This window comes from Pteropus alecto, unplaced genomic scaffold (assembly GCF_000325575.1).
Source record: "Pteropus alecto unplaced genomic scaffold, ASM32557v1 scaffold75, whole genome shotgun sequence".
Taxonomy (NCBI): Eukaryota; Metazoa; Chordata; class Mammalia; order Chiroptera; family Pteropodidae; genus Pteropus; species Pteropus alecto.
The window spans coordinates 31,844,567-31,859,840 of record NW_006440638.1 but is presented as its reverse complement, the minus strand read 5'-3'; the positions used below and the strand labels follow the sequence as shown (position 1 = coordinate 31,859,840).

General features: G+C 53.6%; 2 protein-coding genes across 3 annotated transcripts in view; both read right to left on the bottom strand.

Annotated features, from left to right (window-relative positions):
- Window positions 1-1,371: 1,371 nt before the first annotated feature.
- On the bottom strand, window positions 1,372-6,117 carry RHO (rhodopsin). Its single transcript, XM_006917646.1, has 5 exons — window positions 5,667-6,117; window positions 3,732-3,900; window positions 2,876-3,041; window positions 2,530-2,769; window positions 1,372-1,665 (listed from the first exon to the last, which is right to left on the bottom strand). Exons 1-5 carry the CDS (start codon window positions 6,025-6,027, stop codon window positions 1,555-1,557), a joined length of 1,047 nt encoding a protein of 348 aa, XP_006917708.1. The 5' UTR covers window positions 6,028-6,117; the 3' UTR covers window positions 1,372-1,554.
- Window positions 6,118-12,764: 6,647 nt separating this feature from the next.
- IFT122 (intraflagellar transport 122) overlaps window positions 12,765-15,274 on the bottom strand; it is a 66,865-nt gene continuing 64,355 nt past the window's right edge. For both annotated transcript variants that reach the window (XM_006917644.3, XM_006917645.3), the window contains 3 exons: window positions 14,181-14,260; window positions 13,694-13,858; window positions 12,765-13,216 (listed from right to left, as the gene is read on the bottom strand). In XM_006917644.3, coding sequence (XP_006917706.2) covers window positions 13,127-13,216; window positions 13,694-13,858; window positions 14,181-14,260 — 335 coding nt within the window. In that variant the 3' untranslated portion in view covers window positions 12,765-13,126. The remainder of the gene's footprint in view (window positions 13,217-13,693; window positions 13,859-14,180; window positions 14,261-15,274) is intronic.

Below are 15,274 nucleotides of genomic sequence, written 5' to 3'. Positions count from 1 at the left end.
CTCTCTCCACCCTGCACCCCCAGGAGGCTGTGCTGATGCCCCATCCAGGCATCCCAGGATCAGGGACCAGGTGGATGTTGCCCAGTTTCAATCCATCCTGCAGATAAAGAGCTTGAGAATGGCAAAAACCACCACCATTAACACCAAGTATGGGAGCTGAGCTTTTAATGCCCCAAATTGCCTTAGTCTCCAGGCAGAGATAGAGAGAGCCAGAGCTTCTGGCTTTGTTATGTGAAGAAGGAGGGGGCAGTTACTGAAGCAGCTCAAGTCCAACACCCCAGAGTTCCAGCCAGCTTTGCAGCAAAGACTCTCCAGAATGGAGAATGGACTGGAGCCACTGAAGATGGGCTCACCCAGCAAGGAAGCTGGAATCCGGGACCTGTGAACATCCCCAGGGAAGGAGCCCAGCCGACTTTCCCATTCTTTGTTTCTAAGCTTTTCAAGACAAGGGTGACATTAAAGATTCAGCTCTTTATTAAATATGGGCAGGTAAGCACAGCTCCTAGAAGTTCCATACTGGCCCAGAGATGCTGTGGCCCAAGTGCTGGGCAGGAAAGCATGAGGTTTCCAGAAGCTGAACGAAAGGCCTGTCTCTTCACAGGCCCCATTGGGAAGGGGAGGCACTGGGCCCGGGGCTCCAGGCCAGAGGGAAGACCTCAGGCCTTGGCCCCAGACTCCAGTTCCCCGATGCTGTTTTCTCAGGTGTGATGACCGCATTCTGCATTCCCTCGACTGTCCCTGCCTGTGGCTCAACCATCAGGCCTGGTCTGGCCTTGACGCCTGGCTAATTTAAAAAAACCTGCTGAGGCTGAATACCTGGGCCGTTGTTCAATCTCAAAATGATCACTATCAAGAGGAGATGTTCATAGTAATTAATTACATTAATTGATATTATTCATAACATTAACTACAATCTGTACAGCTCCTTACCATTTACAAAGTGCTTTAACATGCACACACACACACACATGCATGCACACACGCATACCTCATTTGATCTTCACAGCAGCCATGTATGGTGGGCCAGGGGTTCAGGAGTCTCATTCTAAAGGGAAAGAAAGTGAGGCCCAGGGAGGGAAATAATTGCTCAAGGTCATCAGCCGAAGAGCTGCTATTGCTAAGGTGGTTTTGAGGGGATAGATATGCTCTTCCTGCCCATTCATCCCTTCATTCATTCCCCCATTCATTCCTTCCTTCCTTCCTCCATCTAGCATTTATTAAGCACCTACTGTGTGCCCCACTCTGTACTAGACACTTATCCCTAAGCTGGGACATTTTTCCAGACAGCAAGAGTTCTTGTGTTCCTGAGAGATGAGTTGGGGAGTGGACGGGTACAGACCCCACCGGTCTCTGGGAACTCGGGACTCCGGATCGGGCTATCCCATCGAGTGGGGAGCCTCATTTTTCTCATTAATTTTTCTTTTTAAACTCATGGAGCCTATGAGACCTGGTTCCGACAGGCACAGCTCCCAGTGGGGTGGCTGTCCCTGGGGGTGGGGGTGGGGGTGGGGGATGGAAGACTCCTACAGTCGGCCACAGTGTCCTTGGCAGGGCTTAGGCCGGTGCCACCTGGCTGGTCTCCGTCTTGGAGGCAGTGGTGGAGGCCTCATCCTCACCCAGTGGGTTCTTGCCACAGCAGAGGGTGGTGAGCATGCAGTTCCGGAACTGGAAGGCAAGAAGAATGAGTCCGGGTCAGGGTCCACCCAAGGTGTGTTTGGCAAACTGATGTGGTTGGTGAGACTTGCCTCCAACCCCTTCCCGCTCAGGCCCTCACAGCCTCCACTCCTATCCCAAATCTGGCTCTCTGGAGGGAATATATGCGACCTCACTCCAGAGATGCCAGGGACCAAACCCAAGGGGGCTTTGTCGCTAACGACATTCCATAATGCCTCTGTGTACCAAGGGCTATGTAAGTTATCTCATTTAACCCAAGAGTTTGGGATTTTACCATTTCTATGAAAGAAGAAACTGAAGCACAGAGAAGGGAGGTGACTTGCCTAAGGTTACATAGTTAGAAAATAGCAGAGTTGGGATTTGAATCCAATATGCCTGACTCCAGAGACCACTTTTTTCCCACTGGGTCATGGTTTCTGCAGAGAAACCACTAATCTGTGTTAAAGGATGGCTTTATCCCTTTATCCCTCATCACAAGACTTTCTAGCTCCTTTTGATCTCCTTAATGGAGACTGGCACCATCCCATTCCCAGGCTTGGGACTTTGACCACTTGACTTTTAAAGCAGGCCTCCAAAACCATGGGGATTGGCACTTCTCATGATTGAGCTAGCCTCAGAGTCACCTGGAACTGTTTTTAGAAGTGCAGGATCCTGGGCCCACCCTGAGATGTTGATTCAGCCCCAGAAATCTGCATTTCTCCCCGATGACTCTGATGCCTAGGGGAGACCAACTCCCCTGTCCAATTTTGCAGATGGGAAGACTGAGGTCTGCCTAGTCAAGGATGTGGCTTGTCCTCTGTGGGCAGTGCCTGCAGCTTGGGAGACCCGGACCCTCCCTCTCCTACCACCTGGCACCTGCTTGTTCATCATGATATAGATGACGGGATTGTAGATGGAGGACGACTTGGCAAAGAATGCCGGAAGGGTCATGAAGATGGGGCCGAAGTTGGAGCCCTGGTGGGTGAAGATGTAGAATGCCACACCGGCATAGGGCAGCCAACAGATCAGGAAAGCAATGACCATGATGATGACCATACGGGTGACCTCCTTCTCGGCCTTCTGGGTGGTAGCTGACTCCTGCTGCTGGGCAGCCGCCTGCAGAGACACAAGGTCTGGTGTCCAGACTGTGGCAACTCTGGGAAAGGGGCTGGGCTCGACTCACTCGGTGTGCATGTCCCCAGTGCCCAGCACAGGACCTTACCTCCTTGACGGTGAAGACCAGCTGTCCGTAGCAGAAGAATATGACAATCATAGGGATGGTGAAGTGGACCACGAACATGTAGATGACAAAGGACTCGTTGTTGACCTCTGGCTTGAGGGTATAGTAGTCGATCCCACACGAGCACTGCATGCCTTCTGGGATGTACCTGAGGGCCGGCGGAGATTGGGACAGGACGGGGCATAATGGAGACCCACATGTGAAGGAGTGGGGAACAGGCCCCAGCTGACCGGAGTGACCAGCCGCGTTGTTGGCCTCGCTCTGGGCCTCACTTTCTCTCTCTGTAAAATGAGGTGATAAAGTGTCTACTTGGCTGTGTGACTGTGAGGATCAAATGGACTGAGAGACGATTCGAATGCGCCTTGCGAATTCAGTGTTGTTTTGTTGTTCGTTTGGCAGCCACGTTACCCTGATACTTCCCAGTCTCTTGACGAGTCTCTCACCTGACAGGCCCTGTACACCACTGACCTGCACAGGATTCTTCACCAGACCTGCTGCCTACACTAGGAAGGCTCAGCATCCCCAGGCGCTGAGGCCCAAGGTCAGAGGGAGCTTCCCACGGGGCACTGGACCAAAGAGGATTGGAATCTGAACCTGGCTTAGTTGAGGATTAGGGGCACAGCCAAGGTGAAGGATTGGGTGTCTTGGATTCTCCTTGACATGGGGACCAACTCACGTAGCAACATTAGGGTCTGATCCTCTCTTCTCTTGTCCTAAACCCCAACCCCAGTGGAGTCGCCAGCTCCGTGCCTGGAACCAGACAGCCCTAGGTTTGAGTCCTGGCTAGGGGACCCTAAGAAGACCCCAGAGACGGTTCCCTTCTGTTCAGTGCCATTACCTGGACCAGCCAACTAGCGGGGGTGCGGCGCAGGCCAGTGCCATGACCCAAGTGAGGGCGAGGCCCATGATGGCGTGGTTCTCTCCGAAGCGGAAGTTGCTCATGGGCTTGCATACCACCACGTATCGCTCAATGGCCAGGACCACCAAGGACCACAGGGCAATTTCACCTGCAAGGCAGTCCGCTATCAGTCAGCATGCCACCAACCTGGACCCCACGTCTGTCTAAGGAGGCCATGCTCCTCCTATGCGGGAGAGGGCAACTGAGAAGGCAGCCTGGGGCAGGCCTGGAGCCAAGCTTCATGGTGGAGCGGGCTCAGACACTGGGAAGAGGAGGGGAGAGGGTGCCGGGCAGAGGGGCCACATGACGGACGAGGGGAGTGGAGCAACTCCCAAGAAGTTTAGTTCAGTTAGAGCTTTGGGCTCATGAGGGACACAGAAATCAGATTAGAGGTCTTGATTGGACTGGGAGCCCTGGAGGGAGTTTTTACAGAAGAATGTGTGCTTCCTGGGGCCACAGGCAGAGTCCCTGGAGAAAGGCATTGCAGAGACAGCAGAAACACGGAGCAGGACGCCCTTCCCTCCCTCTGCAGCAGTGACCTCTCCCCTCTAGGGAAACAAAATGACCTGTGCATGTGGGTGGGACCTTCTTCTAGGAGCCATGAAGATGGATGTTTGGCTCAGAGGAAGAAAGAGCACATAATGATGGAATTCAGACATTTGTGCTGCATATCACCCCTGACACTCAGGAGGGAGGGTGGCCATAGAATGTATCAACCAGACTGGGACATTTTTGAGAGTGAAAGGGAACACTAGTAATTATTCCAGAACAATAGTTATAAACTGGGATTGACCCTGCCGAGAAGTGTCCACCTCTATGTGACACCCCTGTTTCACCCTGGCCTTCCGGCCTGCGACGAAATGATCTGTGGTCATGGAAAGCGACATCCAGTAATGACCAAAGATTCCTGGGGGCTGAGGCAGCAACCTGGACACATGAGGAGAGAGAAGACAGGCAGCAGAGCAGTCCTCGTGGCTGGTGCTAGGCTCTCCTTGTCACCCTGGCTTTGTAATAACAACATCTTGCAACTCCTACTGGCCTGAGAGGCTGCGTGTCTGGGGAGAAAGTTCCTGGATCTGGGCTAGGAGACCTAGGCTCTGGTTACTGCCCTGCCGCATCCCTAAATGAGTCTTCCCCTCTTCATGCCTCCGTTTTCTCTTCTGCTAAATGGACTCTATTGTCTCTACAGCACTCCTATCGGCGTTTCAGTCAAAGAAATATTTGAAAGCACCTTTCAAAGCTACAGATCACCACACAAGTCTAGTGCCTCCTTATAGAAGGGGTTTCTAGGAAGAGGATGAGCTCAACACAAAAAGCACTCATGCATGGCAGAGAGGGTGGAGGCAGGCTGGGAAGGGAGTCAGATAGATGCTGGAGGCGGGGCCGGGGGGCAGGACTAAGCCCATGTATCGGCACAGGCAAAGTCCAGTGACTGGAGGACTGAGAATCTGCATCCTTCTCCGAACTGGGAACCCTGATAAGGATCTGTCTTGTGCAGCTCTCTCCCCAGTGCCCAGCATGGGTCTGACCTAACATAGCTGCTCCAAGGGAAACTGCACATAGATGTGGGGTTGAAACTCATCTCTGCCCCTGCCCTGATATGACCCAGCAAGGCCCTTGACTTCTCTCATCCTCAGTTTCTTTGCTGTAAAGCAAGGCAATGGCATCACTGCAAGTGAGATAAAACAGTGCTTGATACCTGCCCTCTTTGAATGGAGCCCAGCTCATTTTCACCAAAGTGTTTGTTGATTAAGTGAGGGCTTTGGATGATGCCAACGACAGCAGAAGGGAGAAGGCCTCTCAGCCTCCACCCTAAGCTTGGGACTGTGTCCAGATGCCTCTATGCCCCCTGCCCACTTGCATCCCAGCTCATACCTCCCAGGGTGGCAAAGAAGCCCTCCAGATTGCATCCCGTGGGCCCGAAGACAAAGTATCCATGTAGAGAGGTGTAGAGGGTGGTGGTGAAGCCTCCGAAGACCATGAAGAGGTCAGCGACAGCCAGGTTGAGCAGGATGTAGTTGAGAGGTGTGCGCAGCTTCTTGTGCTGGACCGTGACGTAGAGCGTGAGGAAGTTGATGGGAAAGCCGAGCACGATCAGCAGAAACATGTAGGCAGCCAGCATGGAGAACTGCCATGGCTCAGCCAGGTAGTACTGCGGATACTCGAAGGGGCTGCGCACCACACCCGTCTTGTTGGAGAAGGGCACGTAGAAGTTGGGACCCTCTGTGCCATTCATGGTTGTGGTCCTTGGGGCTGCCCCGCGGCCGGCTCCGACCGAAGAATGCTGTTGGGGCCTGAGCTCGGCCACACAGGGCTCCTGCTGGACAATTCTGGGCTCTGACCCTCCCCCCAGGCCCTTATAAAGTGACCTCCCCTCCCTAAGCTCCTGGCTGAATCAGCACCTGGGAGATTGGGGGCGTTATTAATCATATTAATCCCTGATGCTGCCTAACTGGGGGCCTAATTGGCTTCCCAAGAAAGGCCAAGGTGACTCCAGGTGGAAGCCTGGGGTTGGGGAGGGAAGGTGCTGGGGACCCTGGGAAAGGGCAGAATGCCCACCCCCACTCTTCTGTTCCCCAGGAATCTCTGACCATCTCAGCCTGGTGGCCTTGGCCTGGCATTGGGACCTCTGACTCCAGGCCCATTTCCCTCTGGCGTAGTATAAGCTGACTTTGCCTTCCTTTCGATTGGACCGTGAGTTTCCTGAGGGTAGAAGTTGTGGTTATTCTCTTAGTTTCTCATCACTTCACTCAGCCGTTTACCTATTCATTCTCCACCTAAGTCACCTCCTGGCTTATCCAGTTACTGGACACTGACACTAGCCCATTTTGCCAGATTATGAGCTTCACAAGGGCAGAGAATGCATCCTGCCAGCTTTGGCACTCCCTGTACCAGACACACAGCCTGGCATTGCTTGAGAGCTCAATAAATATTTTTTGCATTTATAGCAAGAATGGGAATTCACTTGCTCACTCATTCATAAATATGTATGTGCAAGCCCCCAGAGATACAAAGATTGAGAAAAGAGGAGCTTACAAGGTGAGCAGGACTCTGGTGTGGGAAGAACAGATCCCGGCCTGGGGAAGGGAGGCTGCCTGCCTGGAGTAGGTGTCCAGGGAGGTGATATTTGGGTCTTTGAGGGAGGGGAAACACTTAGCCAGGGTGCCAAGTGGAGAAGACAGCATAGACTGAACACAAAGTCTAGGCAGAGGCCTGAGGCCCATCTGGGGTGTGGCTGCACATGGGCTGTGGACAGCTCTGATGGGTCTTCATACCAAGCTGAGGAACCTGGCTTTATCTGGAGGGCAGTGGGCAGTAGCTTGGGCAGAACTCAGGGACAGAAAGGTGGCTCAAATGCCCCCAAAGATGGATTAGAGGGAGTGAGCATGAAGGAGGGGGACCAGGGATGGGGGTGACCGAAACAGAGAGGGGACAGAAGCTCTGAAGCGAGGCCTTGCATCCAGGAGGCAGACTGTGCGCCAAGCCCTGTGCTGGACACGAGATCACTGCGATGAATGAGGCAGGTGTGGTCTCAGCCTCCTGGGGACTCCAGTGTGAAGGGGAGACAGGACTGGGTGGACATCTGTGGCACACAGGGCATGTCTGAGGATGTCTGCTGAGGCTGGGATGGGACAGTGGACCTTGGATGCCATGTGAAAAGTAACCCCATGAGGGTGGATCCCAGGAGGGCCAAATGGAGGCTTGGCACTGACGGGTTTGGGGGGCAAATGGAGGCCCAGCACTGACAGGCTCCCCTTATGGTAACAGGAGAGCGATGACACCTCCCGGGAATGAAGTGGGGTAGCTGGGAGTGCCTCGTGTGTGGAGTACTTGATGACCGCCACCCAGACGCAAATATGTATCAGCGTAAGTCACTCGGTTCTAGGGGACACGTTGGACAAGAAGGACCAAGCTTCTGCCTTCAGGAAGCATTATTCGTTACAGGGTATCATATGCGAGGGTAGGGAGGGCCCACAAATGAGTAATGAAACAAAAAACAATAGGAAAAATTCAGACCCACTCCCAGCACAGTTCTCTAGAGCAGCCTCTCTGAGAAGGTGAAGTTTGAGCTGCGAACTCAGTGACGGAAGCACCAGACCCTCCAAGATCTGGGGCGGGGTGGTAGTGATGGTGGTGGCGGCGGAGGAGATATCCAGGCAGAGGGAACAGCAAGTGCAAAGACCCTGAGGCCGGGCATCCAAGGCCAGCAGGGAAGTATCCCTGTCTCCAGGACTTCCATCCCTTAAGCTCTCTGTTACCCAGTCTTTCTTCCAACCTGGGGCTGTCTGCTCAGAAAAATGCCCCCCTTCCCTCCAGCCCACCTAGGTTTCTAGACCCCCGCTTCTCTCAGGTGGTGTCAGGGCCTGCACATTGAGGGCTGATGAAATGTGTGTCGGTGTAATGACCACAGAGGGTGGCTTGGCGGGGTGGGTGGGGTGTGACCTCTTGCAGTTTAAGGCGCTTGGCCCAGTATTAGGCCCAATGCTAATGAGGTCAAGGTGGAGGGTTTGATTCTGACACAGCCCAGCCCCTGGTAGCCAGACAGAGGGAGGAACATTGGATTCCCTAAGTCAAAACCAGACAGACGGACACTACACAACCCGCCCTGGCTGGGCTGAGCCCTTGCCCCTTAACCTCAGTGCCTTGCTTGTCACCTCCTTTTGCTTATGACAGCCTGGAAGCTTTTAATTCATGTTCTGTGCATGTGTTCTTGGTCCATCTCCCAGGCTATAATGTGAGCCTGCAAGGGTGGGCTGGGGTCTGTCTTGCCCACCACAGGGTCCCGAGAGCCCAGCACAGTGCCCGGCACGTAGCAGGAGCAGTGTAAATCATTTTCCCTGGACTAGAAAGAGTTGGGGTTTTTGTCTGTTTTGTTCACTGATGTATCTCCAAGGGCCTGGCACAGAGTAGGTGCTCAATAAATATTTGTGGCATGAGTGAATGGATCCAGGTTACCTCAGGAAGTACTTCCTCTCTCTAGGTCTCAGGTCCCGCCTCTGTAAGAGACTTTAATAATGCCACCCTCACAGGGCGAGGTGATGGATAATTAAATGCCATCGCCGAGGCGATGGTGTGCTGTATTCCATAAAGCATGTCAGGATTTTTAAAAAAAACAAAAAATGTTCTTTGTTCAGAGCAACAGGCTCAGGGAGAGAGTGAGCTGGAAGGTTATTAGAAGTCACTTATCCTGACCTTTCCTGCTGCATTTTGCATGTGGGGAGACAGAAGCCCAGAGTCGGCAGTGAGTTACCCAGGTCATGTGACAAATCAGTGACAGCCTGAGCTATAACCTGCCTGGCCACGTCTCCCTCCAGCACCAAAGACGACTCTCAGGAAAGATTTGCCAGTTCTTCATACCATGATATAAAGGATAAAAAAGGTTGTACTGGGTAGCGGAAAAGGCCCCGGACTGAGTCACACAGGCCTGGGGCAGCTGTGGTGGCCCTGAGGGCTAGGGGGTGGCACTGGGCCCGAGCTTGTGGCTCTGCGTCACCACGAGAGCCCGGAAAGTCCCACTTCCTCCCCTCAGCTTGGGTCTAGGGAATCTCGGAGAGCCTGCGCCTTTCCCCACCAGCGCCTGCCTCGCGGACCTTCGGGCCTCACCATTCCAGTTTCACCATCCTCCCTCATTGGGTGTGGCTCCTTCGTATCTCCCCTTGCACCCAGACCGAGGCTCTGCAGCCACACAGCCGAGATGCAGCGCAGCTGAGATGCAGCGCAGCCTCCTTCCTTCCCTGTGCCTCAGTTTCCTATTCTGGTGCCTGCCAGTGATCAGTGAGTGTTGCTAAAAGTGTGACCCTCTTATGAATCTCATTCAGGTCTCAGCTCATAACTCTCGTCTTTGGAGAACCCCCACATGCCTAACTCAACAAACCAGGGCTCCTAACCACCTAAATGTTCATTTTCTAATCAGTACTTATCACTATCTGCAACAGTCTTATTTGTCTCCCGACTGCCCATCTCTCTCTAGAATGCAGGACTGACCCAGCCTGTTCTTTGCTGCATCCGAGCTCACAGCCAGAATGAGGAGGTCTCACTCTCCTCTGAACACTGAGGAAACAGGCTCAGAGGCTTGAGGTTTCTCAGCAGAGCTGGAAGTGAACCCAGGCCATGTAAACCCTCAGCCAGAGCTCTTTCTCTCCATGTTGGGTGGTCCAGAGAGGGACACAGAGCATGCCAGTGGCCAAGCTCAAGTGTGGGTGACTTTCTGAGATATTGCCCCCTTGGCCTCTCTCTTTGCCAGGCTAAGAGGAACAAGTTGTGAGGAACTGTGAGCGGTAGGGAGCCGGGAGGTAGAGTGGGACTGTGTTGGCTGCCTCTGCAGACAGACGTAGCCATCTCAGGACTTCCCTAGCCCAGCCCCTCTGGGAACCCAAGTGCATGGCTCTGACTTGGCCATTGAGGATTAGGGCTTAGCGGGCAGCGCATAAATAGCTCTTAAGCCTCTGCATGGAGGTGCTGCTTGGTCAGCAGCTGCCTCTTCCTCCTCCTCCTTGCCTCCCCTCACTGGCTTAGCCCCACCTGGCTGCGTCACCAGGCTGAGTGAGGCCTTAGATTGAGCTGAGAACGTCAAGGGGGAAGAAGGAAAGGGGACACACTGATTCTCCTCCCTTTCCTTCCTCTTCTCCTCCCATCCCCCATTCTCTCCTCCTCCCTTCCCTCCTCCCTCCTACCCTAACATTCACCAAACACCGCTATGCACCATGCCCTGGGCTGGGTGCTGGGGACACTGAGATGAATCCTACACAGTTCCTGACCTCAAGGAGCTCCTGGTCTCAGGAGGCAGTAGACAGGGAAAACTAATAGCCATGAGAGGAGAATTTGCTCTCCAGTGCTGTGGGGGCCCAGAGAAGCAAGATGTGGACCGGGGTAGGGGGGAGCGCAGGAGGCCTCTCAGCCTAGGAATGCGGCTAGCTGGACCAAAGCCTGGAGAGGGAAGGACCAGCTGGTGTGGAGGCACTGGGTCCCTGGGATGGAGTGGCAGAGGAGGGGGAATGAGTACTAGGAGTCAGGTGCTAGCTGGCTGGCAGTGGGGGGGCACTAACGGTTACAAGCAGGGGAGGGGTATCATCAGCTTTTCATTTTAGGAAGATATTCTGGAGTCTGGGTGGAGGAATATCATGGAGTACTGGAGCAAGGCCCAGGGTGGGAGCCCTGCCCAGTAGTGGCCTCTTGGCTGGGGCTCCCACCTGCCTCAAGGGCAGGGCTGGCACAAGTGGAAGGTCGCGTGGTATCTTCAGTTGGCAGCAACCTTGGCGAAGGAGCCTGAACCTGGGACGCTGAGGCCTGAACCTTAGCGTCAGAGCTGGAGGGGGCCCTTTTCTACACATCAGGAAACTGAGCCTTGGAGAGAGGACTGGACATGATTCAGATCTCATCCAGGTCAGAACAGGAGAGCAGCAGATCACAGTGCTGACGGGCAAAGGCTGAGCCTGGATGCGAATCCCATCTCGGCTCAATAAATATTTGTTGAACGAAAAAAAAAGAACATCGCCGAGACTCAGTTTCATCATCTGTATAATAGGCATCCTTGGAGGCTGTTGAGGATTAAATGAGATGACACATGGACAATGCTTAGCACAGGGTCTGGCACTCAGTAAGCACTTGATTTAATGGGAGCTACAATGACTGTTTCTCAGACTCAGGCCTCCAGAGCTCAGCTTCTGCAAGCAGCAGAAGCTGGCACAGCACACCCTCATTTTTGTGTTATTCAGCTGAGAGGATGCATGCTGAATTCTCAGGCTGGGCCCCCTCCCCCTGCCTCTAGTTGTGGACCATCTGATCTGTCACTATGATTGACGCTTGCCTGTTGGGTGGCTGGGGCTGTTTTCTCCCTCTCCCCTCTTTTTTCCCCAGCCATATGCAAATGATTTTGGTTCAAGTAATGCGCTAATGGAAATCCTAACACATTAATAAATGTTTAGCGAGAGCGAGCATGCATGATCATAAGTAATTAGACACTCAGAGGAGGAGTTTTGTTGGCACAACTGTCTGGCTCTTTCCTCATCTTCCTCTATCATCACCAAAGAGAGATGCAGAGGGAGGCAGGGATGAGGGGTAGGGCAGGGGCCAGCTCTGACACTTGCTACTGGCTGGCCTCTGCAGCTGCTCCTCTCTTCATCCCTCCAATGGGGACCTTTGTCACACTCTGTCCATTTCACATGTGCCCTGTAAGGTATCAATATCTAATCACAAGGGTGGTTTTCTGTATGTTCTCTGACAGCCCAGTTCTCTTCCTCCTGCTGTCAGGACTTTACATAAAGCACTGGCTTGCTCCGCCCCCCACCCCACCCCCTTGCAGGTAGAGGGTGAAGGGAGGGGCCCTGAGGGATGGACAGATCAGGGCTTCCCACCCAGGGCCAGGTGAGCACCCTGAGCCCCAGTACCTCCATCCCTCCACCTCCCGTGTCTGTGTAAAGGAAATCATAACCCTTCCTCACAAGGCTGGTCTGAGAACTGAGATAATACATGAACCATGCTCTTTCTCCCCAGCTTCCCATCTGCTACCCACCCGTGTCCTTGAGCTCCAAACTGAACACCCGTGATGCTCAGGGGAAGGGACCTTTAGTGGAACCCCAAAGCGAACACGTTCACTTTAGGAACTGGAGGGAAGGGGAAAGCCTCAGGATGGGTTGGGGCCTCTGCGGGGCTGGAGGAAGGTGGTAGAGGAGGGGCCTGGCCCCAGCTAGGAAGTAGAGGGTGGGATCCAAGACCTCCGGGGAGGGACCCTCTTTGTCATCTTCTTTGGAGACAGGTATCTTAGTTTCTTGTCAAGAGGAAGACCCGTTACACCAAAATATATAAATAAATAAACTCTGTTCCCCTACTCACTACCATATTACCATTTCGATTAGATTAAATTTAAGAGAACACAAACGTAATGTTCCTCTCAGATCAAATTAGAAACAGGTGCATTTTTGCATAAGGAAATTAAGTTGCAGACAATATGAATATTTGCTAAAATACAGACACTGATGAAAATAAGTAGCCCTTTTATTTGTAATTATTGAGGCAATCTGTTCGCAAAGTGTACATGTTAATGGTCTGACAGATCTGTGGACTCCAGCAGGCTGCCGCCAACAACTCAGAGCTGTTCTGAAAGTAACAGATTTTTTTTTTCTTAGAAAATATATGTACATTCCCTTCTCCATCTCCTGGTGCTATTTACAAGGTACGAAATGCCATAAATAGCAATTCTGTGGTTACATGAGGCCCCTCCCTAAAATACAAACTTCATCTGGGCAGAAGATACATTCTGACAGTTTAACTCTTTCTTCCTTCTACCGCCAACTATGAGGCAGCCGGAAGGGAGAAGGTGGTTCCCAGGGTGCCAGTCATGGGCTGGGATCATCAATGCGCCTCCGGCAGTAGGGGCAACAGGTATGCTGAAGCACCAGCAGCTCGTAGTCCTCCGAGTGGAACATCTGAGGAAAGATAGCCATGACCCTGGGTGGCAGCTCTGGGTGTGCATCAACCCCAAACCTGGCATGGACCGCTGCCCTTCTCCAAGGGGAGGTGATTTGGTAGTGAGTCAGGACTAGAACACATTGGTCCAAAGACTGGGAGGGAAGGGAAGAAGGGTCTCTGAGGCCCCTTGTTTTCTAAATGAAGTTCAAAGGCAAATCATACTTGCCCAGCCTTCTCAGATTAAGGGCAGATGCAGAGAGCCCAGAGAGTCAGGGGCAAGTCCACTCCAGGTAGCACATGGGTTGCAAGTGGGAGGAAGGAGGGCCTAAGGACAGCTGGGCCTCTTCCTGAACAGCCTTGGCCTTGGCTGTTCAGGGATCACTTGCGCTTCTCCCAGATGCCCGGCCTCCCCAAGGGGACATTTGGGAAATGGGAAAGCATCAGAAAGAAGAAACTGAGAACCACGCATGAGCTGCAGGCAGTCGGCACCGTACCTGGAAGCAGGAGGGGCACATGGTGATAGAGGCGTCAGGTAGGAGCGAGCGGAAGTACTGCCACTGCAGGGGCGGGGGCCAGCGCTTGATGAGGACGTCCCGACGGCTCATGGAGCGCAGCACCGACCGGCTCACCACCACGGGCACGAACTCTGAGCCACCTTGCTACAAGGTGGGTAGGTGGGAAGCAAGGGGCACCGGTGCCCTTACTCAACCACGGTGACACATTTATGTGGGTCATGATCCCAGAATGTTTGGGAGTGGTCAGGGAGGCCCCCAGAGACTTCCCTTGCCAGGTACCTCGACAGAGCCCTGCCAGGTGAAGTAGCCCCTGTTGGCCATCTCTGGTGACAGAAAACTCCTCTCCCCCAGTGGTCATGACAGGGAGCAATTTCCTCTTCACACCAAGAAGTGTGTACAGAAGGGACCCAAGACTGTCCTCCCAACAGGAGCCTCCGCAGCCCGTCTCTCATAGAGGAACCCTCACCTCAAAGCTCAGCTTTGCTGTGAATGGGTCATCATCTCCCATGGAGTCCATGGTCTCATCCAGTCTCAGAGTCTGGGAATCTGGAGGGGTCTGGTCAAGGACAGAACCTGAGGCTGAGTGGGAAACAGGCCCCACCCTCCACCCAACATGTTAAGACTCACAGGAGCTCCATCCAGGCCTTGTATGTCTCCCTAAGGCTCTGGGGAAGAACAGCAGGGCCCACAGGCCTGGTTTCCATGTGGAAGAATGGAGGAAATACAGGGCAGGGAGCAGACAGCCCTGGTCATGGAGGGCATGACCGGGCCCCATGCACAGGTGGGAAAGGAGGGATTTGGAAAGAGGCTCTGATGGGCTCTCTGCTGCCCTATGCGGCCCATGCCATGGTTCACATGGGCCTTGCCATTTGAAGAGGCCTGTGGGGCCCTCTGTGCATAGGAGCAGAAATAATGGGCCACCAAATCGGCAATTCCTGGACAAACACTCAGCAGTAAGCAGTAGTCAGGCGGTTTGCAGGCACTTGAGATGGCCCTGCAGATCACATTTCATGGAGAAGGGGTTGAGAGCTCCTAAAGACCCTGAGGCCAGCCAGATTAGGCTGATGGTTCCTGGGGAGCTGCCAGCTCTACCAGGCAGTGGTGGAAATGCTGGTATGAGGCCAGGGCAGTGGGACTCCCAGGAAGAAGGCCCCCCAGGGGACCGGAGGCTGCTAGTGCCAAGTCAGGTACATGATGTGGTCCCACATGGCAGCAAAAATCCAGCCTACACATCTGATGTGTGTGTGCAGAGAACTGGCATGTGGACACGGTTTCTATCTCCCTTCTTCAGCTCCCTGGGTTTTCCTCTCTCTTCTGCTCCTCAAAATGTGGTTTGTGGGCAGCAGTATTACCTGGAAGCTTATGGAAACACAGGTTCCCAGCCCATCCGGACCTCCCCGGGTGAGGAGGGTGCATGTGAGGGTGCAGATGTCCTCCTCTCATGTTCAGCGGGACAGAAAACACGGTCCTGGCCACAGGGAAAGGCTGAGGTGTGGCCTTTGGTCCCAGTTGTTCCAGCAAGGATGTGCCTGGGGTTTTGGCTGACATGCAGAAGAGCGT

Coding starts and splice junctions, on each gene's coding strand:
- RHO (XM_006917646.1), bottom strand. CDS start 6,027: ATGAATGGCACAGAGGGTCCCAACTTCTACGTGCCCTTCTCCAACAAG. Junction 3,901..5,666: donor CTTCTTTGCCACCCTGGGAG/GTATGAGCTGGG, acceptor ACTGCCTTGCAG/GTGAAATTGCCCTGTGGTCC. Junction 1,666..2,529: donor ATATCATGATGAACAAGCAG/GTGCCAGGTGGT, acceptor CTTGCCTTCCAG/TTCCGGAACTGCATGCTCAC.